The following is a 25,686-nucleotide window of genomic DNA, read 5'->3' on the forward strand; positions in this document are numbered from 1 at the left end:
CTTGGCCTTGGCTAGAGGGGAGCTTTCTCTCCTTCATTTTGCAGCACTGGGGATGGAGCCCAGGGGGCATTCGACCTCCAAGTATACCCCAGCCCTATTTTTTTTATTATTATTATTCTTTATTTTGAAACAGGGTCTCACTGAGTTGCAAAAGGCCTAAGTAGCTGAGGCTGGCCGCAAACCAGGATCCTCCTGTTGCAGCCTCCCAAATGCTGTGATTACAAGCGTGCGCCACCACGCCTGACTCTTTTTATCCTTCCTTCCTTCCTTCCTTCCTTCCTCCCTTCCTTCCTTCCTTCCTTTCCTTCCTTCTTTCCTTTCCTTCCTTTCCTTTCTCCCTTTCTTCCTGCAGTATTGGGTATTGAACCCAGCAGCTTTCTACCTCTGAGCTACACCTCTAAACCCCTATTTTTTTTTTTTTTCCTTGATTTGGAAACAGGATCTCACTGAGTTGCAGAGAACCTCCCTGTGTAGCTCAGGCTGGTTGTGAACCTGAGACCCTCCTCTGCCTCCCAAGTACTGGGATCACAGACGTGCGCCACCACGCCCGGCGAGAGGTGAACTTTCTAACGTTCTTAGAATGTGAGTCCTAAAGGAAGGGACGGTCAGTAGTAGCCGTGTACTACAGGCGCACTCTGGCCAAGGCACTCCACACCTGTGACACCCTTGAGCAAGGCAGGAGAAACTGAGGCACGGACAGTCTTGTCACAAGATCAGACACACTGAGTGTGACAGAGCGTGAGCCCGGCCTATCTGAATTGAAACCCTTAGTCTTCTCCCTGTTGGGCAGGGGGCTCCTGGCTCCCACCGTGTCTGCAGAAACCAAGCAGAGGGTGGGGTTTTTCACACCTGAAGGCGGGTAGGCTCTCTTTGGTATTTGCTGAGCATCCTGGCCTTCTGGGTGGAGGGTCCCCAGATTTTGGCACATTTGCAAAGGCCTGCTGGCACCTCAGGCCCAGCCTGCCTGTGTTACCATGCGAGGTGGTCAGCAAGAGCGTCTGCTGCCGGGCTCGCCCCACCTGACTTTGACTTCGGTTGCTTCTGTTCGGCCAGCGCCTGCTGGGTGCCTTCCTCCCCGGCATTGCTTTTGAGGGAGATGTCTACCTCACGTCCCAGCCATGGGGGGTGACTCCCAGTTACAGGATCGGGTACTTCTAGGGTAGGGCTGAGAGCGTGGGCCAGGGGTTGGCTCCTGGGGTCACCGTCCGGGCTTTTCTACTTGTGAACTATCCTCTGTGTTTCTGTGCCTAGGTTTAGCCGTCTGTGCCGTGAAGGGGTTGTCTCACAATGCCTGGCAGGGTAGGGCCACACCCCTGCGGAGTATTTGGAACTGCGTGGGAGTCTATTTGGATTGGCACAGTCGCTGGGGGTGCTCGGCAGTGCCTGGGGGCAGGTTTGCGAGGTGGGTGGGTGGGTGGGTTAGCTCAGCGTGCTGAACTGTCCCACCCAGAGGACCACAGTGCCCCGCTGAGAAGCGGGAGGGCCGTGTGGGCTGCCTCCAGCTCTGGGACTGTGCCTGTGTTGTGCTGGCATTTCAGACAGGCTGGGAGGGAGCTGGGCCGACACAGGGCAGGGCCACATTCGAACCCAGCCCTGGAGCATCCTGGACTTGTCTTCACACAGACTTTATTTGAAGACTGATCCGCATGCCTTCGAGAACCAGACCCCACTTCTAGGGACTTGGAAGGGTGCTCTCTGGGCCCAGACTAACTTATGGTTTGGGAAGGGTTGGGAGGGCCCGGTAAGGCCCTCCCTGTCCTTGCGTGGCCCGGTTTGGCAAAGGGCAGAGCCTGCCTCTGTGGCAGTGGGAGCATCCTCTTCCATGTTCAAGGCTAGCAGCTCCTCTGCCAGGCGCGCACGTGGGCCAGGAACAAAGCCCTGTGAGTCACTCCTGTGACCACCACCCACCTGCCGGCCTGCCTCTGCCTTCTTAGCCCATCTGTGTTCCACAGCGGCATCTCTCTCGCCCCTGTTCTCCCTGGGGTTGCGGAGCCCCCCAGCCCCTTGTTCATGGTGACCCCTCAGCTCTGGCCGGAGCTGAACAGTATACCTGGCAGCAGGGGATGGGCAGCAGGTGAAAATCTAGGACTCTCCACTCACCATAGCACAGAAAAGCTGGGGATCTTAGGGATAGCACACAGGACCCAAGGGTGGTTCTGGCATGTCTTTAGTGATACCCGGGTTTCTAGAGAGCATTAGTGTTTCTAGCTGAGGGAGTAGGTTCTCCCTAAGAAGCCCCTGGGGAGCTTTGGGCTGCAGGGTGCCTGTGTGTGGGCTTCAAAGCTCGCTGACCCCCACCCGTGCTGCAACCTTGCTGCCAGCACCCTGGATGTGTGTGTGCGTGTGGGAGTGGCCCTCCCAGTAGTTCCTTTGGGTCCAGATGGACTTTCTTCAATGTCTTGATTCTTGATGGTGGAGGGTGGAGGCTTCATCGCTAATGCCCCCTGCTCCTCCAGCTGGCATTAAGGCCTCCTAGGAGCCGGCCATGGTGGCGCACGCTTGTAATCCCAGTACTTGGGAGGCTGAGACAGAGGATTGCAGGTTCACTGCCAGCCTTAGCAGCTCAGTGAGGCCCTCAGCAACTTAGTGAGAATCTGTTTCTGAATAAAATAGGGCTGGAGGTGTAGTTCAGAGGTAGGATGCCCCTGGGTTTCATCCCCAGTACCACACACACACACACACACACACACACACACACACACACACACACACGGTCTCCCAGGATCCAGTCCCATGGCACTGAGGCTCTGTCTCCCAGAACCCTCACCAGCCCGCAGGGCTCCTTCCTCTGTACAGAGCTGACGACACACATCATCCACTTGGCATTCATGTGACCACAGTTGTGTCCTGTGTCACCGGATTGTTCTGTGTGTCCTCTGGTCTCGAAACCCCGTGAGGGAGGGTACTGTCTCAGTGTCCCTCAGAGCAGTTTAAATTCCGTAGTGGGCAGGGCGTGGTGGCACATGCTTGTAATCTCAGCATTCGGGAGGCTGAGACAGAAGGGTTGCGGTTCATGGCCAGCCTCAGCTACCTAGTGAGGGAGCCCCTTTGCAACTCAGTGAGACCCTGTTTCAAAATAAAGAATAAAAAATAGGACTGGGGGTGTAGCTCGGAGGTAGAATACCCTCTGGGTTCCATCCCCTGTACTGCAAAAAAAAAAAAAAAATCCTCAGTGGATTCTTGGCAGTTGTGGAATGTGCCCCTGCACACCTGTGCCACGGGCCCCTCCTGTGTGCCTGGCGCCTCTCCTCTTCCTGTTACAGGGCAGAGGCTGCGGAGGCTCCTCCTCACCTGCCTCTCCCGTATCCCCATCTGCAGGTGCCCAGGCAGCCATCATGTTCGTCAAAGAGCCGTCCTCCCAGGATGCGCTGCAGGGGCGCCGGGCGCTGCTCCGCTGCGAGGTCGAGGCCCCAGGCCCCGTGCACGTGTACTGGCTGCTCAACGGGGCCCCCGTCCAAGACACGGAGCGGCGTTTTGCCCAGGGCAGTAGCCTGAGCTTCGCAGCTGTGGACCGACTGCAGGACTCCGGCGCCTTCCAGTGTGTGGCTCGGGATAACGTCACTGGAGAGGAAGCCCGGAGTGCCAATGCCTCCTTCAACATCAAATGTGAGCGCCTGGGGCTTGCTGGACGCCCTCGCCAGATCCTTGACTGCTGAGCCTCAGGGACACCTTCTTTGTCCCCGCTTCTCCCGTTGCCAGTCCATTGAGGCGGCAGAGTGTGATTGTGGTTAGCTATTTCTGCTTATAAGTTAAAAATCTCTCTCTTAGCTTAGCTGGGCGTGGTGGGCACGCTTGTAATCTCAGCATTCGGGAGGTTGAGGCAGGAGGATCGCAGTTCTCCGCCAGCTTCAGCTACTTAGTGAGGCCCCCTGCAACTTAGTGAGACCCTGTTTCAAAATAAGGAATAAAAAATAGGGCTGGGGTTGTGGCTTGGAGGTAAAATGCCCCTGGGTTCCATCCCCAGTACCACAAAAAAAATCTATCTATCTCTCTCTCTCTCTCTCTCTCTCTCTCTCTCTCTCTCTCTCTTTTTCTCTGGGCTAGGAATTAAACTCAGGGCCTCACACGTGCTAGGCACACCCTTATACTGAGAAGTGTCACTTTTTCCAAGTTTTTTTTTTTTGGTCTTATTTCCTTCAAGTCTTGGGACTACTTTCTGCTGATGTTTTCAGGAATGGGAAGGGCAGTGAGGCCCTTGGCTAGTAGGGCTTGCCCAGCGGGGGGCCAGGTATGAACTGCCTGGTACCTAAAGCCCCAGCCGCTGTCTCCAGGGCCTCTGGGTGTGTTGGATCCAGGGCCTCCAGGTTCCTGGTTTCTTGCTTGTCTGGCTCCCCTGCCATCCCACCCTCACTGCCATTGTGGCCTCTGCTACAGGGATCGAGGCGGGCCCTGTGGTCCTCAAGCATCCGGCGTCAGAAGCCGAGATCCAGCCACACACCCAGGTCACACTCCGCTGTCACATTGATGGACACCCCCGGTAAGGAGCCGGGGGCGGGGGTGAAGAGGCTTGTTCTCGTAGCCACGTTGTGTCTCCAGATCCCAGGCTCTGCAGATGGGCCTTGCTTGTCCCTCTTGCCACCCCCCCTCCCGGATGCTCCCCACCAGCCCCTGTGACCCAAGGAGGGTCCACACTGCATGGAGTGAGCCTAGATTCTAAGAGCGAGAGATCTAGAATCTGCACCTGATTCTGTCTCCCAAGTGATGCGTTCCTTCTGCAAGTCGCCTCCCCGCCTCAGCCCCGGTTCCTCCGCTTATACGCCGAAGGGCCGAGTTGGACCCTCTGATCGTATCCTCACCGCTGGCCCCTGAGCACTCCCTCCTCCCTGCCTCACAGGCCCACCTACCAGTGGTTCCGGGATGGGACCCCCCTGTCTGATGGCCAGAGCAACCACACGGTCAGCAGCAAGGAGCGGAATCTGACCCTCCGGCCGGCCAGTCCCGAGCACAGCGGCCTCTACTCCTGCTGCGCCCACAATCCCTTCGGCCAGGCCTGCAGCAGCCGGAACTTCACCTTGAGCATCGCAGGTGAGCCCGGCTTGTGGTGGAGGCGGCGTGGCAGGGATGGGAAGGGCTCGCCACCCTGCTCACTCTCTGTGCTCCCCCTGCTGCAGATGAAAGCTTTGCCAGGGTGGTGCTGGCGCCCCAGGACCTGGTAGTGGCAAGGAACGAGGAGGCCATGTTCCACTGCCAGTTCTCAGCCCAGCCACCCCCAAGCCTTCAGTGGGTCTTTGAGGATGACACTCCCATCTCTAACCGTAGTCGGTAAGACTTCTGGCCCGGGGCTTGCCTTACCGTAACACACATGGTGTGCTGCACGTGTGTGTGTGTGTGTGTGTGTGTGTTACTTCACATCTCCAGCAGATGGCAGTAGAATGCTTCACTGGTACAAAATGAGTTCTGCCAAGGGAAGAGGTCTCTGGGAAGGGCTTTCCCAATTCTCATGAAGATGCTCTGTGAGCTAAGGGTGGCTCTTCTCTTCTGCATGGATCTTTGGGATGAGAGGAGAAACCCAGGGATCGGTGGGACACGGGGACCAATGCGGTCATAGTCTGGATAGAAAGGCCCAGATGGCAGAAGCAACCCCCAACACACCTCTCTCTCTCGCTCTCGCTCCCGCTCTCCCGCTCTCTCTCTGGGCTTCTGTCTTTGCGCAGACTTTAGGAGGGCAGAGAGCACATCTATGGTTCCTGCGGATGCGGCTCCCAGGCTAGGGGCCTTGTTTCAACCCTGAGGCCACCACTGGAAGTTCATCTGTATGGTTGAGGGGCTGTGGCCCCTGGAGCCGTATCAGCTTGACCAGGGCATGGTGACACATGCTTGTAATCCCAGCATGTGGGAGGTGGAGACCTCCCAAAGGGCCTCACTAAGTAGCTGAGGCTGTCTGTGAACCCGGATCCTCCTGTCCCAGCCTCCCAAATGCTGGGATCACAAGCATGCGCCACCACGCCCAGCTTCACACCTACTTTTTTTGTAGTACTGGGGATTGAGCCGAGGGGTACTCTGCTACTGAGCCACACCCCAGGGCCCCCCTTTCCACCTCCTGTGCTTTTTCATTCTTTTTGTGGTAGGTTGCTAGGTTACCCAGCCTGGCTCACGCCTGCCATCCTCCCGCCTCAGCCTCCTGAATAGCGGGCTTCCTTTGCGTACTGCTGGGCCCACCTCTTCCTCTCACTCACTTGCATGGTCCTTTCCTCACCAGAACATAAACCAACTCTCTTGTGGTTGGAAAGCACACCCGCACACAAGCAGGAACAGGTGCGTGCACACCCGCACACTAGCGTGGAGTGTCGGCTCCCTTCCCCCAGCCCCGCTCCTTTCTGCGCCTCTGGCCCTTGCCGGGCAGGGTCCCATCCCGTCGTGTTCCCTTCCAGAAGCAGGCCCATGGGCCACTTCTCCCAAATAGCACTCTCTCCCTCCACAGCCCCCAGCACCTCCGCAGAGCCACGGTGTTTGCCAACGGGTCCCTGCTGCTGACCCAGGTCCGGTCACGCAACGCAGGGGTCTACCGCTGCATTGGCGAGGGGCAGAGGGGCCCGCCGGTCGTCCTGGAGGCCAGGCTTCAGCTGGCAGGTGGGTACGCTGACGTTGGGCTCCAGCTCCGCTTTCTACCCAGGTAGCATCCCGGAGGGGAGAGGGAGGCCGCGGACACGCTCCCGGGAGGATTTGTGGCTGGGAGGGGTCCGGACTTGCCCCGGGAGAGTCCCATGGTGAGCAGGCTGTTCTCCTGCTTCCACCCCGCAGAGATTGAGGACATGTTGCCGTTTGAGCCACGGGTGTTCACAGCTGGCAGCGAGGCGCGTGTGGCCTGCCCACCCCCCGGGGGTCTGCCGGAGCCCAGCGTGTGGTGGGAGCACGCGGGCGCCCGGCTGCCTGCCCACGGCAGGGTCTACCAGAAGGGCCATGAGCTGGTGTTTGCCGTCACTGCCGAGAGCGACGCTGGTGCTTACACCTGCCACGCAGCCAATCTGGCCGGTCAGCGGCGACAGGACGTCAACATCACCGTGGCCAGTGAGCGCACTTTCCTTGAAGGTTGGGGAGAGTCACAAGAGGTCTTGGACTCTGGGTGTGATGGGCAGAGGCGCCCCTGGGGCTCCCCAGAGGCCCTGTTGGTTCTGGGCCCTGTAGCCTTGGGCATCAGTCACCTGCCACGAGGGGATGTTGGGATCAGTGGAGAGCCAGGCACAGAGACTGGCCTGGGTGCACCCGACGGAATGGTGATCACCCTCGCAGAAGAATGGTGTTTGGGCTGCAGAGGCACGAGCACTGGACTGGGAGTCTGAAGACCTGACTCCACTCTGTTCCCAGTGAACAGAGCAAATCGCTTGCTAGGGCGCGGTCTCCTCATCCGTAAAGTGGGGCTGATAATCCACTACCTACCCACACGGTGGCTGGGGAGATGGACGCAGCAGATGGAAAGATGCTTGCTTTTCTTTGGGGATAGGTAATGCTGTGTAAGATAATGGGTGATTTTTGTTTAGTTACACTTTCCAGGTTTCTTTAATAAGCATATTGTTAGGAGCCAGGCATGGCAGTTCATGTCTCAGCTACTCAGTAGACTGAGACAGGAGGATTGTGAGTTCAAGGCCAGCCTGGGTAGTTTAGCAAGCCTCTGTCTCCAGGCATGGAGGTACATGTCTCAGCCTCCTAAGAGGATTGCAAGTTCGAGGCCAGCCTAGGCATTTTACAAGCCTGTTTCCAGAGGCTGGAGATGTAACTCTGGTAGAGTGCTTGCTAGCATGTGTAAAGTCTTGGGTTTAATCTGTAGCACAAACAATTGTTTTGCAGCCAGCCTCAGCTACTTAGTGAGGGCCTCTGCAACTTAGTGAGAACTTGTTTCAAATTAAAGAATAAAAAATAGGGCTGGGGGTATAGCTTGGAGGTAAAATGCCCCTGGGTCCATCTCCAGCACTGCAAACAACAACAACAACAACAAAAAACCCAGTTAACTATAAAGTGGGAAAAAGCAATAGATGTGATCAGAAGCACAAATGATGAACCGTATGATGCAGCTTGCAGCAGATACAGGGATTTATTTATTGTGGTACTGGGAATTGAACCCAGGCCAGCCTCAGCAACTAAGCACGACCTTGTTTCAAAATAAAAAATAAAGCCGGACATGGTGGCGCACACTTGGAATCCCAGCATTCCGGAGGTGGAGACAGGGGGATCTCGGTTTGCAGCCAGCCAGCCTCAGCTACTCAGCGAGGCCCTTCGCAACTCAGTATGACCCTGTTTCAAAATATAAAAGACTAAAAGATAGGGCTGGGGGTGTAGTTCGGAGGTAGAATGCCCCTGAGTTCCATCCCCAGTACCACAAAATAAATAAATAAATATAAACAAACAAACAAACTGGGCAAGTGGCGCATGCCTGGAATCCCAGTACTTGGGAGGCTGAGACAGGAGGATCACAAGTTCACAGCCACCCTTGGCAACCTTGTGAGGCCCTCCACGAATTAGTGAGACTGTTTCAAAATAAAAAATAAAACAGGTGGGCATATAGCCCAGAGGTAGAATGTCCCTGGGTTCCATCTCTAGTAACCACAAAACAAAAACAGGAACAAAAATAAATAAATAAAAAGGGCTGCGGATGTATATTGGAGAGAGAATGCACCTGGGTTTCGTCCCTAATACTAGAAACAAAACAGGTTCAGAGCCATGCGGGGTGGTGAACACTTGTGATCTCAGTTCTTGGGAGGCTGTGATAGGAGGATTGTGTATTGGTGGCCAGCCTCAGCAACTTAGGCCCTCTGCAACTTAGACCCTGTTTGGAAATATAAAATAAAACTAGGATTGAGGGTGTAGCTCAGAGATGGAATGCCCATGAGTTCAACCCCCAGTACCACAAAGACAGGTTCAAAGAAGTCATGGTGATTCGCTAATCTATGATAGAGACAAGATTCAAAATCCCGGCCTATGTCACTCTGAATCCCTGGTTCTTTGTAATATACCATGATGTGCCAAGTCTCCATCCCCAGATCTGTTCTATTTTAGCCGTTCTAGCTTCCTCAGTGCTGCGAGCCAGTCTAAAACCTTCAATACCATATGGAGGGATGACCTCCAGACCTAGACTCCTGACTTTTCCCCCAGAAGCTCCAGACTTGTAATTCAACTACTACAATGGATATCTACAAATGTTTGTGAATATTTACAAATGGATTCAAACTTCATGAGTAAAAGAAAATACCTGATTTCCCCCCAAACCTGCTCATCCCACTTTTCCTTATCAGTAAATAATACCATCATCCAGCCAATCGCAGATAGCACAAGTGTGCCCCGACTTCCCTCTCTGTCACCCCCACTGCCATCACGCTCCTTCTCCACCAGCCCTAAAACATACCCTGAATTTGACCACATCTTCCCTCCCCACGGCCACCTTTGTTCCAGCACCTCCAGCAGCTCCTCTGGACTGGGAGTCAGCTCCGGGTTGGCCTCCCTCTTTGTATTCTTGCCCGTGACATTCTAATCTCAGAACAGTCAAATGACTTCTAAAAACCAGTGTTCTTCGCAAAGTCGTCTGTGGTTTCCCTCCAGTTCGGAGCAGTGGGTTGCTGCAGACGGCTGTCAGCAGCCCTCCCATCTCTTTTGTCTGTAATGTGATGTCAGCACTTCCCCCTCCAAGGGACAGTCTGTTTCTCTTTTCCCTGGAATCTGGGTGACCAGTGACTTGCCTGGTTCCATAGAACGCAATGGAAGGATTGCAGCTTCGTGTGTGTGTGTGTGTGTGTGTGTGTGTGTGTGTGTGTGTGTGTGTGTGTTTGAACCCAGACGCATTCTACCTCCAAACTACATTCCCAGCCCTATTTTTCTTTTGAAACAGGGTCTTGATATGTTGCTGAGATTGATTTTGAACCTGATACCCTCCTGTCTCTGCCTCTCAAGTACTGAGATTATAGGCATGTGCCACCATGGCTGGCTTCTGAACCTGTTTTCTTAGCTGTAAAATGGGTTGAGGAATATACACTTTGGGGGTTTATTGTATCCATAACTAAGATAATGTTGGAAAAGGCTTGACACCTAAGCATACACTAAGAACTGCAGTCACCCAAGCAACCTGGGGTCTTGAACGCAGGGCCTAGTGGGGTATTCGAGCTTCTGAGGATGTGTCCTTTGGCCTCGGAGACCTTAATCAGCCTTCACTGTCCGCTAGCCGTGCCCACGTGGCTGAAGAAGCCCCAAGACAGCCAGCTGGAGGAGGGCAAACCAGGCTATTTGCACTGTCTGACCCAGGCCACCCCCAAGCCCGTGGTCATCTGGTACCGGAACCAGATGCTCATCTCCGAGGTGAGGAAAGGGCTGCTGGTGGACGGGGCTCCTGCCGCCCTCTCTGCCTGCCCCAGAGGCTGCCTCCAGGGGGATGGGGGGCTTGGGCACAGGACCACCGTGCTCACGCCTGCGTGCCGCAGGACTCGAGGTTCGAGGTCTCCGAGAACGGGACCCTGCGCATCAACAGCGTGGAGGTGTACGACGGGACGTGGTACCGCTGTGTGAGCAGCACTCCAGCCGGCAGCATCGAGGCCCAGGCCCGCGTCCAAGTGCTGGGTGAGCCAGCCGTGTGCCCTGGGGCTGGCCGGGGCGTGGAGGGAAGGAGTCTGCCCGGCCTCATTAACCGCCTCCATTTCTTTCTCCCCACCTGCCTGTTTCCTCTACGGAGACAGAAAAGCTCAAGTTCACGCCGCCGCCCCAGCCGCAGCAGTGCATGGAGTTCGATAAGGAGGCCACGGTGCCCTGCTCGGCCACCGGCCGGGAGAAGCCCACAGTTAAGTGGGTACGGGCAGGTGGGTACCGTGTGGGCCTGCTGGGAAGCAGAGCAGTCAGTTGTGTGCATGTCTGAGTGCCAGCTGAGTGTCCGGCATGGTGCCAGGCCCCGGGGGCATGGACGAGAAGGAAAAGGCTGCTTTATAGTCCAGTCAGGAAGAAAAAAGTCAGGACCCAAAGGGGTTCAAAACGCCAGATGTCGATGGCGCACGCTGGTAATCCCAGCATTCGGGAGGCTGAGACCGGAGGATCGAGGTTCGCAGCCAGCCTCAGCTACTTAGTGAGGCCCTCTGCAACTCAGTGAGACCCTGTTTCAAAATCAAGAATAAAATAGGGCAGGGGGGTGGAGCTTGGAAGTAGAATGGCCCTGGGTTCCATCCCCAGTACCTCAAAAAAATTTAAAAAAAAAATTTTTTTAAAGTAGCATGCGCTCCTTCAGGAAATTGGGGGGTGTGATCATCTCTAGGTGTGTGTCTTTTCTTTTTCTATGCCCCTTTTCCTTTTCTTTTTCTTTCTTTCTTGATGGTATTTGGTTTGAAAGGATCTCTAGGTCTCTGAAAGTCTCACTGCATTGTTGAGACTGTCCTCTAACCTTCGATCCTCCTGCCTCAGCCTCCCAAGTACTGGGATTATAAGCATGCAACACCACACTCGGCTGCCTCTTTCCATTTTTATTATTTTTAATTTAATTAATTAATTATTGTGGTTCTGGGGATGGAACCCAGGGGCATTCTACCTCCGAGCTACACCCCCAGCCCTGGTTTTGGGTTTTTTTTGTTTGTTTGTTTGTTTGTCTTTTTGGTGGTACTGGGGATGGAACCCAGGGGCCTTCTACCTCCGGGCTACACTCCCAGACCTATTTTATATTTTATTTGGAAAAACAGGGTCTCTTAAGCCAGCAGAGGCTGGCTTCAAACCTGCACAATCCTCCTGTCTCAGCCTCCCAAGCGTGGGGATTACAAGCATGCGCCACCACGCCCGGCCCTGGTTTTGTTTTTTATTTTGAAACAGGGTCTCACTAAGTTGCAAAGGGCCTCACTAAGTAGCTGGTGCTGTCTGCGAAGCACAATCCTCCTGTCTCAGCCTCCCGAATGCTGGGATTACAAGCGTGCGCCACCACGCCCAGCTTCCCAGACCTATTTTATATTTTTTATTTGGAAACAGGGTCTCTTAAGCCAGCAAGCTGGCTTCAAACCTGCGGGATCCTCCTATATCCGCCTCCCAAGCGCGGGGATCATAAGCGTGTTCTACCACGCCTGGCTAAATTTTTTTACTTTGAGACAAATCTTGGCTAATTTGCCGAGGCTGACCTCAAATTTGCAATTCTCTTGCCTCAGACTTCCAAGTAGCTGGGATTATAGATATGTGCCACTTTGCCTGGCTATTTAACATGTAATTTAATTTGATATTATCAAGCATTTCCCCATGTCTGTATATATCCTGTTTAAATATTGGTTTTGATGATTGCAGTAATTCAGTGATTCTATTCATCATAATTTGCTTTTTTTTTTTTTTTTTTTTTTTTGAGGTACTGGGGATGGAACTCAGGAGCATTCTACCTCCAAGCTACACCCCAAGCCCTATTTTTTTATTCTTTATTTTGAAACAGGGTCTCACTGACTTGCAAAGGGCCTCCCTAAGTAGTAGCTGAGGCTGTCCATGAACTGCGAACCTCCTGTCTTAGCCTCCCAAATGCTGGTATTACAAGTGTGCACCACCATGCCTGGCTTCTAAATTTTTCTTAAATGGAGCATTTGGGTTGTTAACAACCCTCTCCTTCTATTGCTGCAATAAATATCTTCAAGCAAAAAGTTTATTTTTTGCTGTTGTTGTTCTTCTAGATTTGTTTATTTCCTTTGGAAAAGTGTCCTGGAAATGGAATAATTATGCATAAAAGGGTATGAACAGCCGGGTGTGGTGGCGCACGCTTGTAATCCCCGCGCTTGGGAGGCGGAGACAGGAGGATCGTGCTGGTTCGAAGCCAGCCTCGCTGGCTTAAGAGACCCTGTTTCCAAATAAAAAATACAAGAAAGGTCTGGGAGTGTAGCCCGGAGGTCGAAGGGTTTCCAGGAACCCCAATTCCACCAAAAAAAAAAAAAAAAAGGGTATGAACAGCTTGGCATGGTAGCTCACACCTATAATCCCGGCTACTCAGGAGGCAGAAGCAGAAGGATCCAACGTTTGAGGCCGTCATGGGCAATTTAATATTGCCTGTCTCAAAAAAAACGTAAAGGAAAAGGCTAGCCAAGTGTGGTGGCACATGCTTGTAATCCCAGTACTTGGAAGGATGAGGAGGAGGAGCCCAGGTTTGCAGCCAGCCTCAGCAACTTAGTGAGGCCCTGTGTGTGTGTGTGTGTGTGTGTGTGTGTGTGTGTGTGTGTGTGAGAGAGAGAGAGAGACAGACAGACAGACAGACATGATGCTGGGGACTGGACCCCAGAGGCATTCTGTCTCTGAGCTACACCCCCAGCTCATTTTTTAATTTTTATTATGAAATAGGATCTCACAGGTTGCTAAGAGTCTCGTTAGAGGCTGAAGTTTTCCTCAAACTTATGATTCTCCTGTCTTAGCCTCCCAACTGCTAGGATTGCAAGTGTGTGCCACTGTGCCTGGCTCAGAACATCATGGGAAACTGGTTTTTTTTTTTTTGTTTTGTTTTGTTTTTTTGTTTTTGTTTGTTTGTTTTTGGTGCTGGGGATGAACTCAGGGCCTCATGCATGCTAAGCCCACAAGACCCTGTTTCAAAATAAAAATAATAAAATAGGCCTGGGGATGTATCTCAGAGGTAGAATATCCCTGGGCTCAATCTCTAGTACCACCAAATAAAAAAAAAGGAAGAAAGAAAGGAAAAAAAGGAAAAAAGAAAGAGAGAGAGAAAGAAAGAAAGAAGGAAAGAAAGAAGGAAAGAAAGAAAGAGACAGACAGAAAAGGCCGGGAGCCTGGTGTCGTGGCACATGTTTGCAATGCCAGTACTTGGAGACTCAGGCGGTTGCAGGTTTGAGGCCAGTGTGTAGTCTTAGACTCTATTTCAAAATAAAAAGGGCTGGAAGTGTGGCATAGAGGTAGAATGCTCCTGGATTCAACCCTCCAGCCCCCAAAAAGGCCAGAGTGGAAGAGTTAGGGGCATACTTTGGAGGTAGAACACCCCTAAGGTCAATCTTTAGTACCACAAAAATTAAATAAGCAAATAGGGCTGGGGGTCTAGCTCAGTGGTAGAGTGCCCCTGGGTTCAATCCTCAGCACAGCAGAAAGAAATAAAATGTATAAACATTTTATAACCCTAATGGAGTTGCCCCAGGACTGGGCCAGTTTCACATCCCCAGCAACAGTGGGGCAAGAGGAGGCTGTCCACTCTGACAGGGAGTGGCTCCGTCTGCCGAGCCTGGCAGGCCTTCCTGGGGTGCTGGGGCTCCGGATGGCTGGCAAGGCCGGGCTGGTGGTTGTAGGAGTGGGGAGATGGGTGGTGAGAGGAGAGCAAGGCCAGGCCTTGGTCCAGTTTGGCAGAAGCGGGATGTTGCATGGACAGTAGGAGCTGAGACAAGGAAATTGGAAAAGAAAGGGACAGTGGGGTGCTTCCAACACCTGGCTCGGAAGCTTGGGCTTTTCCTGTGGGAAGTAAGAAGCGATGGCTTGGTTTTGAATAGCGGTGAGTGACTGAGGGCATTACGGCTACCCATGTAATTCCGGCCCATCCCATAATGTCCCTTCATTGCCCCTGCAGATGGGAGCAGCCTCCCGGAGTGGGTGACGGACAACGCCGGCACCCTGCACTTCGCCCGGGTGACCAGAGACGACGCTGGCAACTACACTTGCATTGCCTCCAACGGGCCCCAGGGCCAGATCCGCGCCCACGTGCAGCTCACCGTGGCAGGTGGGCCGCAGCAGGACCCTGGGGCCGGGCTGGCAGGCTGTGCGTACAGCAGCCTGTACCTGCTGGCCCCACTGCTTACCCCCTGCTGGTCTCCCCCACCCAGTTTTCATCACCTTCAAGGTGGAGCCAGAGCGCACGACTGTGTACCAAGGCCACACGGCCCTGCTGCGCTGTGAAGCCCAGGGGGACCCCAAGCCGCTCATTCAGTGGAAAGGCAAGGACCGCATCTTGGACCCCACCAAGCTGGGACCCAGGTAGGGCGCCCTCCCTCCACACCCGCCCTGCCGTGCTGGCTGCCTGGGAGCCAGGTGGGCAGGGTCGTGCCTCTCTCCTGGCAGAATGCACATCTTCCAGAACGGCTCCCTGGTGATCCATGACGTGGCCCCCGAGGACTCGGGCCGCTACACCTGCATCGCAGGCAACAGCTGCAACATCAAGCACACAGAGGCCCCCCTCTACGTCGTGGGTAAGGGCCGGGGCGTCCTGCACCGGGAGGGGTACAGCTAGACCTCTCTCTCATCGGCCCCCTTGACCAGACTCCTTGCTCAGGGCTGGGGTGCCGTTTATTTAACCCATAGCTGGGGGTTTGAGTTGGGTGGGTAGAGAGGTGTTCTCTTCCTGGATTCTTCCTGCGAGTTCTCCTGCAGCAGCCGCGTAGATGCCCGTCTGGGTGGGGCAGGGCCCAGGCCAGGAGGAGCAGGAGAAGGTGCCGTTGGCCCAAAGTACACAGGATGACGTGCCAGAGAGAACGGTCCTGGACCAACTTGTGCCAAGTACTCTGTGCCCTTAGAGGGGTTAGCTCCTACCTGGGGACTTGTTTTTGCATCTTAACTTAGAAGAAGGATTTAAATGAAGTTCTCAAAAAAAAATTAATAAATAAAGATAAGGTAGCCAGGTGGTGGCACATGCTTTTAATCCCAGTACTTGGAGGTTGAGACAGGAGGATCATGGTTCACAGCCAGCCTCAGCAACTTAGGGAGGCCCTCTGCAACTTAGTGAGACTCTGTTTCAAAATAAAGAATAAAAGGGCTGGGCGTGGTGGCGCATGCTTGTAACCCCCCCACCCCATGCTTGGGAGGCAGAGACAGGAGGATCACGCAGGTTCAAAGCCAGCCGCGCTGGCTTAAGAGACCCTGTTTCCAAAAATTAAAAAGTATAAAATAGGTCTGGGAGTGTAGCACGAAGGTAGAAGGGCTTCCAGGAACCCCAGTACCACCAAAAAAAAAAAAAAAAGAAAGAATAAAAGGGCTGGAGGTTAACTCAAAGTAGAATGCCCTAGGGTTCAACCCCAAGTACGGGAAGGGAGGCAGGGAGGGAGGGAGGGGCAAAGCCCTTTGGGGTGGGGTGGTGGGGTGGGGAGGGCCCACTTGGCTCCTCACCCTCAGTTCTCCTGATGATTCTTGGGAGTTCTTTATGCGCCATTGAACGTCCCTGGACGGGCAGACCTCTTCTACAGAGAGGCTTACTGCTCTGCTGGGCAATAATGCCTGGGACTCCAAGCCACAGGCTCCCAAGGCCCCTCTCCAGGCCCACAGTAACGAGTCCCTTAGGAAGCTTCTTAACAAAGAGTGTGGCCTGTGGTGCCCTGACGGGCGTGCTTTTCACACATGTCCGCCGCCTGCCTTGGGTTCTGACGCCCAGCCAGCTTGGAAATTTCTGGGCTCATCCCTTTCAAAGCCCACTGTGACGTCAGTGGGCAGGGAGACCTGCTGGCCCTTGTTAAAGCCAGCAGAGGTCGCGCCCTCCCCAGGTCTCTGGCTCGGTCAGGCCATCGAGTGTCAGGAAGTTGTTATAGATGTGGGGTGGGGAGTCAGTGAGAGAAGGAGGGCTTGGTTTACTTCAGCAGCCCCTGTCCAGACCGCCTGTGTCTTCCAGACAAGCCCATGCAGGAGGAATCAGAGGGCCCGGGCAGCCCTCCCCCATACAAGATGATCCAGACCATCGGGCTGTCGGTGGGTGCTGCGGTGGCCTACATCATCGCCGTGCTGGGCCTCATGTTCTACTGCAAGAAGCGCTGCAAAGCCAAGCGGCTCCAGAAGCAGCCCGAGGGTGAGGAGCCCGAGATGGAGCGTCTCAACGGTAAAGGTCCCCCGGTGGGAAGTGGGGCTGGTGTGGTGCGGAGCACAGAGCGTGCCACTGCAGGAAATGGGGGCCTGGGCCTGGGTCTCGGAACTGGGGCTGTCCAGCCCTAGCTGGAAGCTGGTCTTGGCCAATTCCTGGGGCTTTGGCTTCTGAGAAGGCTGCCTCAAGATGTCCTCATTGGACCCTCTTGACATGTGCCCTGCCTTCTCCTAGCAAATTGGTATATGTGAGCCGGGCATGGGGTGCACGCTTGTCATCCCAACATTTGGTAGGCTGAGACAGGGGGATCACGGTTCGAGGCCAGCCTCAGCTACTTAGTGAGGCCCTTTGCAACTCAGTGAGACCCTGTTTCAAAATAAAGAATAAAAAATAGGACTGGGGGTGTAGCTCGGAGGTAGAATGCCCCTGGGTTCCATCCCCAGTACCGAAAAAAAAAAAATTAGTATATATATGCCTTTAAGCCGTACAGTATAAATTAGTATATGTACATTCTGTTGCACATCTTCTCCCATTAATCCTGGAGTTCCCCCAAAGGCAATCTGTCTGTCCCTCTCCTTTCTCCTCCTCCTCAGTGGGAGCTCCCTGGGGCATTGCTGGGTCTTTCTGTGAGCTTAGGTTTTGGGGAGCAGGGCCTAGGTCTCCCTCATTCTCATCCCCCCTTGTGGTTGTGTAGGGCTTTGCCCACGAAGAAGCCACATGGAAACAAAACCCACATCAGATCAGACTCCTTTAAGTGTGTTCACTTTGGAGTTTATAACCAGCTACTTCAATAAACGGGCATATCCTAAGTGAGGCCTTTTCCCACCTGTCCACGCCCCCAGTGGACGGGCCCTACCCCGTGGGAGGCTGCGATGGACCCACTTGGGAGCATGGGAGGCTGGAGGAAAGAGCTGAGGTCCCCCAGGGGCCAGAGCATCAGGCCTCACCTGGGCCCTCCCATGGCCCTTGTTCCCAGGCGGGCCTTTACAGAATGGGCAGCCCTCGGCAGAGATCCAGGAGGAAGTGGCCTTGACCAGCTTGGGCTCTGGCCCTGCGGCCACCAACAAGCGCCACAGCACAAGTGATAAGATGCACTTCCCGCGGGCCAGCCTGCAGCCCATCACCACCCTGGGTGAGTTCCCCCGCCGCGCTGCGGGCACGGTCCTGCCCTCGGCCTCTGCGATGGGGTGGTGGGGGCTCTGACGCCTCTGAAACCGAGCATGCTAGAGATGGCGGGGCCAGGTAGAGTCTTGTCCAGAGTGTCCCATGTGATAGTCACACCCACACAGAGACTTGTTCTGGTATCCTACATAGCATAATAAAGGCATTCCTTGACTTTTTCCCATACAAGGGGAAAAAAATGGAGCTATGAAGCCATTTTTATCAGGAGCCACCAGACATTTTCATGCAGACTGCCTTTTGGAAAATGCTATTAGTCCAACCCCTGTATTTTACTTTTGAAGCCCAGGGAGAGAGGGGGTTCTGCAGCAGAACAAAGGCTGGTGCCTGCCTGGGAAGAGGGTGCAGCCAGGATCCCCATGGTGTGAGGAGCCGTGGGCCGCTCCCCAGGCCGGCCGCTCCATCCACGTGCCGTGGGCGCTGGCTGACCCGCTCTGCGCCCACAGGGAAGGGCGAGTTTGGAGAGGTGTTTCTGGCCAAGGCGCAGGGCTTGGAGGAGGGCGTGGCGGAGACGCTGGTGCTGGTGAAGAGCCTGCAGGGCAAGGACGAGCGGCAGCAGCTGGACTTCCGGAGGGAGTGCGACATGTTCGGGAAGCTGAGCCACGCCAACGTGGTGCGGCTGCTGGGGCTGTGCCGGGAAGCCGAGCCGCACTACATGGTGCTGGAGTACGTGGACCTGGTATGCGCGGCCGAGGGCCGGGGCCTTGGGCTGGCAGAGGGGGCAGGGGAGCCCTGGAGGCCTGGTCCTGGGTTTATTTTGAAACAAGGTCTCACTGAGTTGCGGAGGGCCTCACTAAGTAGCTGAGGCTGGCCGCGTACCCTGATCCTCCTGTCTCAGCCCCCCACCACGCCCACCCGGCTCCTTGTCTGTTAGGTGAGAGCAGGGTCTCCTCTCGGGCATCCATGAGGACCGAGCAGGGGCTGTGCTTTGTCAGGGAGGAAGGACAGTTCTCCCCCTCTTTTGACTGAGACCTTCAGAAGCCCCCCCTACCCCGTGTGCCTCTCAATTCCCCTGTCCAGTGACCCTTCCCCGGGGCGGGGTGCAGAGGCCTCCCCCTGGGCTGGCTCTGTCCTCACAGAGGTGCGCGACTCTTCCCCCAGGGAGACCTCAAGCAGTTCCTGAGAATCTCCAAGACCAAGGAGGAGCAGCTCCAGGCACAGCCGCTCGGCGCCAAGCAGAAGGTGAGGGAAGGGGTGGCCAGGGGCCCCGCGGCGCCAGGCCGGGGCCGTGTGGTCACAGGTGCCCGTTACCTGGCTCCCTCAGGGCCAGGCACTCTGGGCAGCGCTTCCTGCGCGTCACCAGTGGACCCCTGAAATGGGTTACGACCTCCATTCTGTGGAGCAGGAATCCGAGACTGGGAGAGGGTCAGTGACTCTCTTCAGCAATGTAGCATTAAAGCAGCTTTGTCTTGACGCTGGCTTCCCAGAGGGCGCTCGGCCCTGGCCTCGGGCAGAGCAGGGAATCTGTTTGCCTGCACTGAGCACTGGCGGCCGGCCCAGGTGTCCTCAGCCTCTGCGTGTAGAAGGCCCTTCTGTGAATGCACATCCCGCCCTCGAGCGCTCGGGATCTAAGGAGACATTAGCCAAGAGAGTAGGGCATTACAGACTCACGTCCAGAGGTTTCCTGGTAGAAGAAGCCCTCTGAGTTCAGTTCCCAAGGACAGGACGTAGGTGAACGGCAGGAAGGGCGATGGCTTCGGGAGAGAGGGCACCAAGGTAAGTCTCTGGGTCTAGGGCAGGGACACGGCAGGCTGACAGGGCCTCTGTTGGGTTCTCTCCGATTAGAGTCATTGCCACCTTTGCCAAACACCTCTCCCCTGCTTCTGTGGCCGTAGCGTCTGATTTTGTTGCGGACCTGCAATAGCAAACCATGTGCCATGCTCTCCCAGGACAGGATTCTGCGTGAGCTCGGGGAACTGCCTTTTTCAAAGGCAGATCTTGTCCAGTGTGATGGAGCACACCTTTCGTACCAGCAGCTTAGAAAGCTGAACCAGGAGGACTGGCTGAGCCTGGGAGACAAAGGCCGGCCTGAGCAACATGGCTACCCTTGTCTCAAAACGCAATTTGTAACGCCAGGCAGGGTGGTGCGCACCTCCAACCCCAGCACTCGGGAGGCTGAGACGGAAGGATCGCAGATTTGTGGCCAGCCCCAGCAACTTAGTGAGACCTGTTTCAAAAAAGAGAAATAGGAGCCAGGCGTGGTGGCGCACGCTTGTAATCCCAGTTCTTGGGAGGCTGAGATGAGAATTGCACAGGTTCGAAGCCAGCCTCAGCTACTTTTTTATTAGTAAGGCCCTCAGCAACTTAGTGAGACCCTGTTGCCAAATAAAATATAAAATAGGTCTGGGAGTGTAGCTCAGAGGTAGAAGGACCCTGGATTTCATCCCCAGCACCACAAAAAAAGGGGGGGGGGTAGAGAAATAGAGCTGAGGTTGTAAATCAGAGCAGAATGCCCTGGGTTCAATTCCCAGTAACACCAAAAATAAATTAATAAACAAATAAATAAATGAACAATTTCTAAACCGTGCTGCAGAAGGAGGAAACAGTACTTGGCAGTGGCACCTGAGGACCTGAATCTCGCAAGCAATCTCTCTATCTGGTTCCATTTACCTACTTAGGCCCTGGGGATTGAACCTGGAGCCATGTGCATGCTGAGCACACGCGCTGCGCCTGAGCTGTAGCCCTAACCCTTCGAGCGAATACTTAAGCTCGGTTACAGTTCCAGGAACCTAAACTGGGTATGATGGTGCGCGCCTGTCATTCCCGTACTTGGGACGTTGAGACAAAAGGACTGCAGGTTCGAGGCTGGTCTCAGCAAGCTTTTTTTTTTTTTTTTTTTTTTTATGGTACTGGGGGTGGAACCCAGGGGCTTTCTACCTCCAGGTTTTGCTCCCAGACCTATTTTATACTTTATTTAGAAACAGGGTCTCACTAATTTGCTGAGAGCCTCACTCAGTGGCTGAGGCTGGCTTTGAACCCGCATGATCCTCCTGTCTTGGCCTCCCAAGTGCTGGGATTACAAGTGTGTGTCACCACACCCGGCTTTTTTTTTTTTTTTTTTTTTTTTTTTGGTGGTACTGGGGTTCCTGGAAGCCCTTCTACCTCCAGGCTACACTCCCAGACCTATTTTATATTTTATTTGGAAACAGGGTCTCTGCTGGCTTCGAACCTGCACGATCCTGTCTCCGCCTCCCAAGTGCCGGGATAACAAGCCTGCGCCACCACGCCCAGCTTTTTGCTGAGCTGTTTAAAAAGCGCGGCTGAACCCGGTGTGGTGGTGCGCGCTTGTGATCCCACTGCCACCTTGAAATCCGCGTGGGGTGCTGATAGAGTGTAGTAAGGCGGGCCCCAGGAGCCAGCCTACGTGGGTAATGCCTGTCAGAGTCGCCGGGAAGTGATTAAGAGGGGCTGAGGTGGGCAGAGGACTGAGCTGGGCCTTAGCAGGAGCGGCAGGATTGGCTCAGCACACCTGGAGGGCGGCGCTCCACCGCCAGCCGCTCTGCCGGGAGAGCTCAGTAATGTCAGGGCAGGTTCTGGGCGAGCCCTCCCGCATTCAAGTTGGAAAGGAAGGGATGGGTCTGGTCCTTACCAAAGGACACGCCTTTACGATAGTCTGGCTGTTGAGCCCGTGGCATTGAGTGGCATCTTGCCCAGAGCGAGGAGACGCTGAATTGCTGGGGTCTAACAATCCCCTTTTACCGGCCCCGCCTAGCCAGTATTTCCAGAAGCTCTGCATTTCTGGAAGGAGAGCAGGGTGGTCACTGCCAAGTTCACCCTCTCTGTTTCTCTTGAGTAGCGGCAGGTTGTTTTTATGAGCCAGTTCAGAGCGCGGCCGAGGCCCAGGACCGCACAGCAGGACAATGCCCGGGGCTTTGCAGCCTGCGCAGTCAGCCCTGTTCATGGTGACCACTGAGCCTCGGCACTCTGGGCAGGCGTCTGGGGAGGGCCTTCCAGGGGCCATTTAGGGGGTGTGGCCTCTACTTTTTCCTGGAGGCCCAGGGCAGCACCCGACACCTAGGTTGGGGAGCTCAGTAACCCAGTTGGACCATTCACTTTATGTCTTCACTTGGATAAAGAAATGCAGCAAGAAGTGAGATTTCCGTCCTCCTGTGGCGCCCTCCATCGAGCACGTCTGTGCTACGCAGTCAGGCCGCGCGCTGGCTGTGACATGGCCGGGCTGACGGTGCTTTAGGTCAGCGCTGTCAGATGGGCCCTGCAGTGCCAGGGTGTTCCAGAGCCGCGCGGGCCAGTCCGTCATCAGGAGCCCCACGCGGCCACTCAGTGCTGGGAATTTGCTTAGAAAGATGGTGGGATTGGATTTTAAATCTTTTGAAATTCCAATTAAATTTAAATAGCCACATGGGGCTAGTAGCTACTTGTGCAGACAGCATGGGTTTAGACCATTAATCTTTAAATGTTTTTTACTCAGACCTGCAGTAGCAAAAAATGCACTTTTGTGTGGGGGGTGGGTATTGGGATTGAACCCAAAGGCATTCTACCTCTGAGTTACATCCCGGCCTGATTTTATTTTTTATTTTTATTTATTTATCTTGTAATACTAGAGATTGAACCCAGAGTCATCTACCTCTGATCTACAACCCCAGTCCATCCTTCCTTCCTACCTATCTATCTTTATCTATCTGTCATCTATCTGTCTGTCTGTCCATCTATCTAGTGATACTAGGGATTGAACTCAGGGGCATTCTACCCCTGAGCTACACCCCAGCCCTGTTTTTTTTTTTTTTTTTCCTTCTTTATTCTGAAACAGGGTCTCATTGAGTTGCAAAGGGCCTCACTAAGTAGCTGAGGCTGTCTGGGAACTGCGATCCTCTTGTCTCACCCTCCCAAATGCTGGGATTACAAGCGTGTGCCACCATTCCCAGCTGTCCCGTGTGTGTGTGTGTGTGTGTGTGTGTTACTGGAGATGGAACCCCAGGTTTTTGGACAGCCTCAGCTACTTAGTGAGGCCCTTTGCAACTCAGTGAGACCCAGTTTCAAAATAAAGAATAAAAAATTGGGTTGGGGGTATAGCTCGGATGTAGAATGTCCCTTGGTTCCATTCCCAGTACCTCCAAAAAAAAAAAAAAATAGGGCTAGGGGTATAGTTAGGAGGTGCAATGCCTCTGGGTTTGATCCCCAGTTCTGCAAAAAAAGAATGAATGAATGAATGAATGAGTGAATGAATAAATAAATAAGGGCTGGGGTATAGCTTAGAAGTAGAATGCCCCTGGGTTGTTTCAACAACCTAGGAAGGCAGATACTGTATAATTTCCATTTCATAGAGAAGGAGGCTGAGGCTATTGTCTGGCTTTTTTTTTTTTTTTTTAAGATTTATTTTCTTTTCTCCTGGTGCTGAGGATTGAACTCAAGAGGTGTTATACCACTAAGCCACACTCCCGGCCTTTTTTTTTTTTTTTTTAAATTATTTTTTTGTTTTGTTTTGAAACAAGGTCTCACTAAGTTATTGCACGCCGGCCTCAAACCCACAATCTTCCTGCCTCGGCCTCCCGAGTCCTGGAGTTACAGATACAAGCCCTGGTAGCCAGTCACGCTGTTCGGCTTCTTAGCAGCACTCTGGTAGCACTGAGACCCCACGAGGGTGTGTCAGTAGTGGTCACCGTGAGCCCTGGTCCTGTGCTGACCTGACAGACTCCTTTTTCTCTGCAGGTGGCCCTGTGCACCCAGGTGGCCCTGGGCATGGATCACCTGTCCAACAACTGCTTTGTGCACAAGGACCTGGCTGCTCGCAACTGCCTGGTCAGTGCCCAGAGACAGGTGAAGGTGTCGTCCCTGGGCCTCAGCAAGGATGTGTACAGCAGGTAGGAGGGCCTCCCCGAGGGCCAGGGGCCTCGGACACATAGTTCTGGGGTTTGTGGGAATGGACTTGGTGAAGCTTTCTCCAAAGCTGGAGGCTCCAGGAGGGGTCGGAGCCCTCTGCCCCCTTCTAGAGGTGCGGCAGGCTCCCCAGCAGTGCGCCCCAACCCCTGATGGTTGGAAATGTTCTCTAGTGATAAAAAGATAGCGAAACAAATCTCATAAGAGTTGAGATGTAGTAAGACTCATCATACGGCCTTCTCTGTAATTGCCTGAGTGCAGTAATTATGATCTTGAAGCCTAAGACTTATCAGTCAGCCCTGTGAGCTGAGATTGTTCTCCAGTAAGACTATCCACGCCCCATGGCACCTCCCAGAAACCTCCCTGCACCCAGTTATAGTCACCCCGGCTCACCTGGCAGTTGCTTTGGTCATGATTGCTGGGTTTTTGTTTTGTTTTGTTGTTTCCAGGTTTTTTTTTTTTTTTTCAGTACTGGGGATGGAACCCAGGGGTATTCTACCTCCAAGCTATACCCCCAGCCCTATTTTTTATTCTTTATTTTGAAACCGGGTCTCACTGAGTTGCAAAGGGCCTCACTAAGTAGCTGAGGCTGCCCGCAAACCGCGATCCTCCCGTCTCAGCCTCCCGAATGCTGGGATCACAAGCGTGCGCCACCACGCCCAGCTTTTAATTTTTTTTTTGGTTTTAAAACAGGGTCTCAATAGGTTGCGCAGAGTCTCGCTAAGTTGCCGAAGCTGATCTTGAGCCTACAGTCCTCCTGTCTCAGCCTCCCAAGTGCTAGGATTACAGGCTTGCATAACCAAGCCCAGGCAAAATATTATTCTTAGTGGAATTTTTAAACCAGACCCGACTCCACGTGTATGCCTGACAGGTTGACCCATCTACCATGTTTAGCCTGCATGCAGTCGATTTCTCCGGGTTCCTGGATGGAGAAGGCTGGGCCCAGCGGGGAGGAGTCCCAGGCCTGGGATACAGCCCCCTTCTCCCTCCGCGCGCTCCTCTCTCTTTCAGCGAGTACTACCACTTCCGCCAGGCGTGGGTGCCTCTGCGCTGGATGGCCCCGGAGGCCGTCCTGGAAGGCGACTTCTCCACCAAGTCTGATGTCTGGGCCTTCGGCGTGCTGATGTGGGAAGTGTTCACCCACGGAGAGATGCCCCACGGCGGGCAGGCTGACGACGAGGTTCTGGCAGGTGGGCACCTCCATCCCGGGACTGGGGGGGAGGCGGAGATTCCAGACGCCGCACCCCACCCCCAGAGCTTGCTTAGGGCCCGTGCGCTTCCTCCTGCTTCTGCTCCAGTGCCTGCCATCCACAATGCCAGCTCCTCGGGAAGTCTGCCCCTTGAGTCAGGGCCCACCATCATGGCTGCTGCTCCCCAGAGTCGCCCTCCTATGGCTGCTCCTGGGAACTGCAGGCCCCAGCAAGTAGTGGACAGGCTGTAAAGTGTGCTGACTCTCATTCCACCTGTGTCTTCCCTGCAGATTTGCAGGCCGGGAAAGCTCGACTCCCGCAGCCCGAGGGCTGCCCTTCCAAGCTCTACCGGCTGATGCAGCGCTGCTGGGCCCTCAGCCCCAAGGACCGGCCCTCCTTCAGCGAGATCGCCAACGCCCTGGGAGACAGCCCTGCAGACAGCAAGCCATGAGAGGGGCCCAGCAGGCCTTGCCTCAGGATGGCACGGGCCGGGCGGCGGGGGTGGGGGGGGGACGACACACACCTCTTGAGGGGATCCTGCAGCATGTTGGGCGAGACCCCTGCCCTCCTCGGCCCTGCCGAGAGCAGAGGCATCACAAAAGTCGGCTCCCCCCTTCCCCAGCCTCCACCTTAAGGGGCTACATCAGACCCAGTCTGGGTGAGGAGGGCCTCGGCTGGTCAGCTTTCTCCGCCGCCCCTCCCCTCATCAGGGACAGCATGGGTACCTCAGGTAACCCCAGTTTCTGGCCTTCGACTTCTCCCTTTGACTGAGTCAGCTCTCATCTGCCAACTTCA

General features: G+C 54.5%; 1 protein-coding gene across 1 annotated transcript in view; it reads left to right on the forward strand.

Moving 5' to 3' along the window:
- The window catches only part of PTK7 (protein tyrosine kinase 7 (inactive)), a gene marked incomplete at both ends in the record, with an annotated part of 56,431 nt that extends 31,089 nt beyond the window's left edge, over nt 1-25,342 (forward strand). Inside the window, 19 exons of the mRNA XM_080699788.1 lie at nt 3,319-3,606; nt 4,375-4,477; nt 4,835-5,025; nt 5,112-5,262; nt 6,422-6,570; nt 6,742-7,008; nt 10,148-10,281; nt 10,404-10,539; nt 10,656-10,775; nt 14,477-14,626; nt 14,730-14,880; nt 14,965-15,092; nt 16,502-16,705; nt 17,664-17,819; nt 18,313-18,545; nt 18,968-19,048; nt 23,534-23,685; nt 24,713-24,891; nt 25,182-25,342. Of these exons, the coding sequence (XP_080555914.1) occupies nt 3,319-3,606; nt 4,375-4,477; nt 4,835-5,025; nt 5,112-5,262; nt 6,422-6,570; nt 6,742-7,008; nt 10,148-10,281; nt 10,404-10,539; nt 10,656-10,775; nt 14,477-14,626; nt 14,730-14,880; nt 14,965-15,092; nt 16,502-16,705; nt 17,664-17,819; nt 18,313-18,545; nt 18,968-19,048; nt 23,534-23,685; nt 24,713-24,891; nt 25,182-25,342 (3,134 nt within the window). The remainder of the gene's footprint in view (nt 1-3,318; nt 3,607-4,374; nt 4,478-4,834; nt 5,026-5,111; nt 5,263-6,421; nt 6,571-6,741; nt 7,009-10,147; nt 10,282-10,403; nt 10,540-10,655; nt 10,776-14,476; nt 14,627-14,729; nt 14,881-14,964; nt 15,093-16,501; nt 16,706-17,663; nt 17,820-18,312; nt 18,546-18,967; nt 19,049-23,533; nt 23,686-24,712; nt 24,892-25,181) is intronic.
- Nucleotides 25,343-25,686: the final 344 nt, after the last annotated feature.

This window comes from Muscardinus avellanarius (assembly GCF_963383645.1).
Source record: "Muscardinus avellanarius genome assembly, chromosome: 8".
NCBI classification, from domain to species: domain Eukaryota; kingdom Metazoa; phylum Chordata; class Mammalia; order Rodentia; family Gliridae; genus Muscardinus; species Muscardinus avellanarius.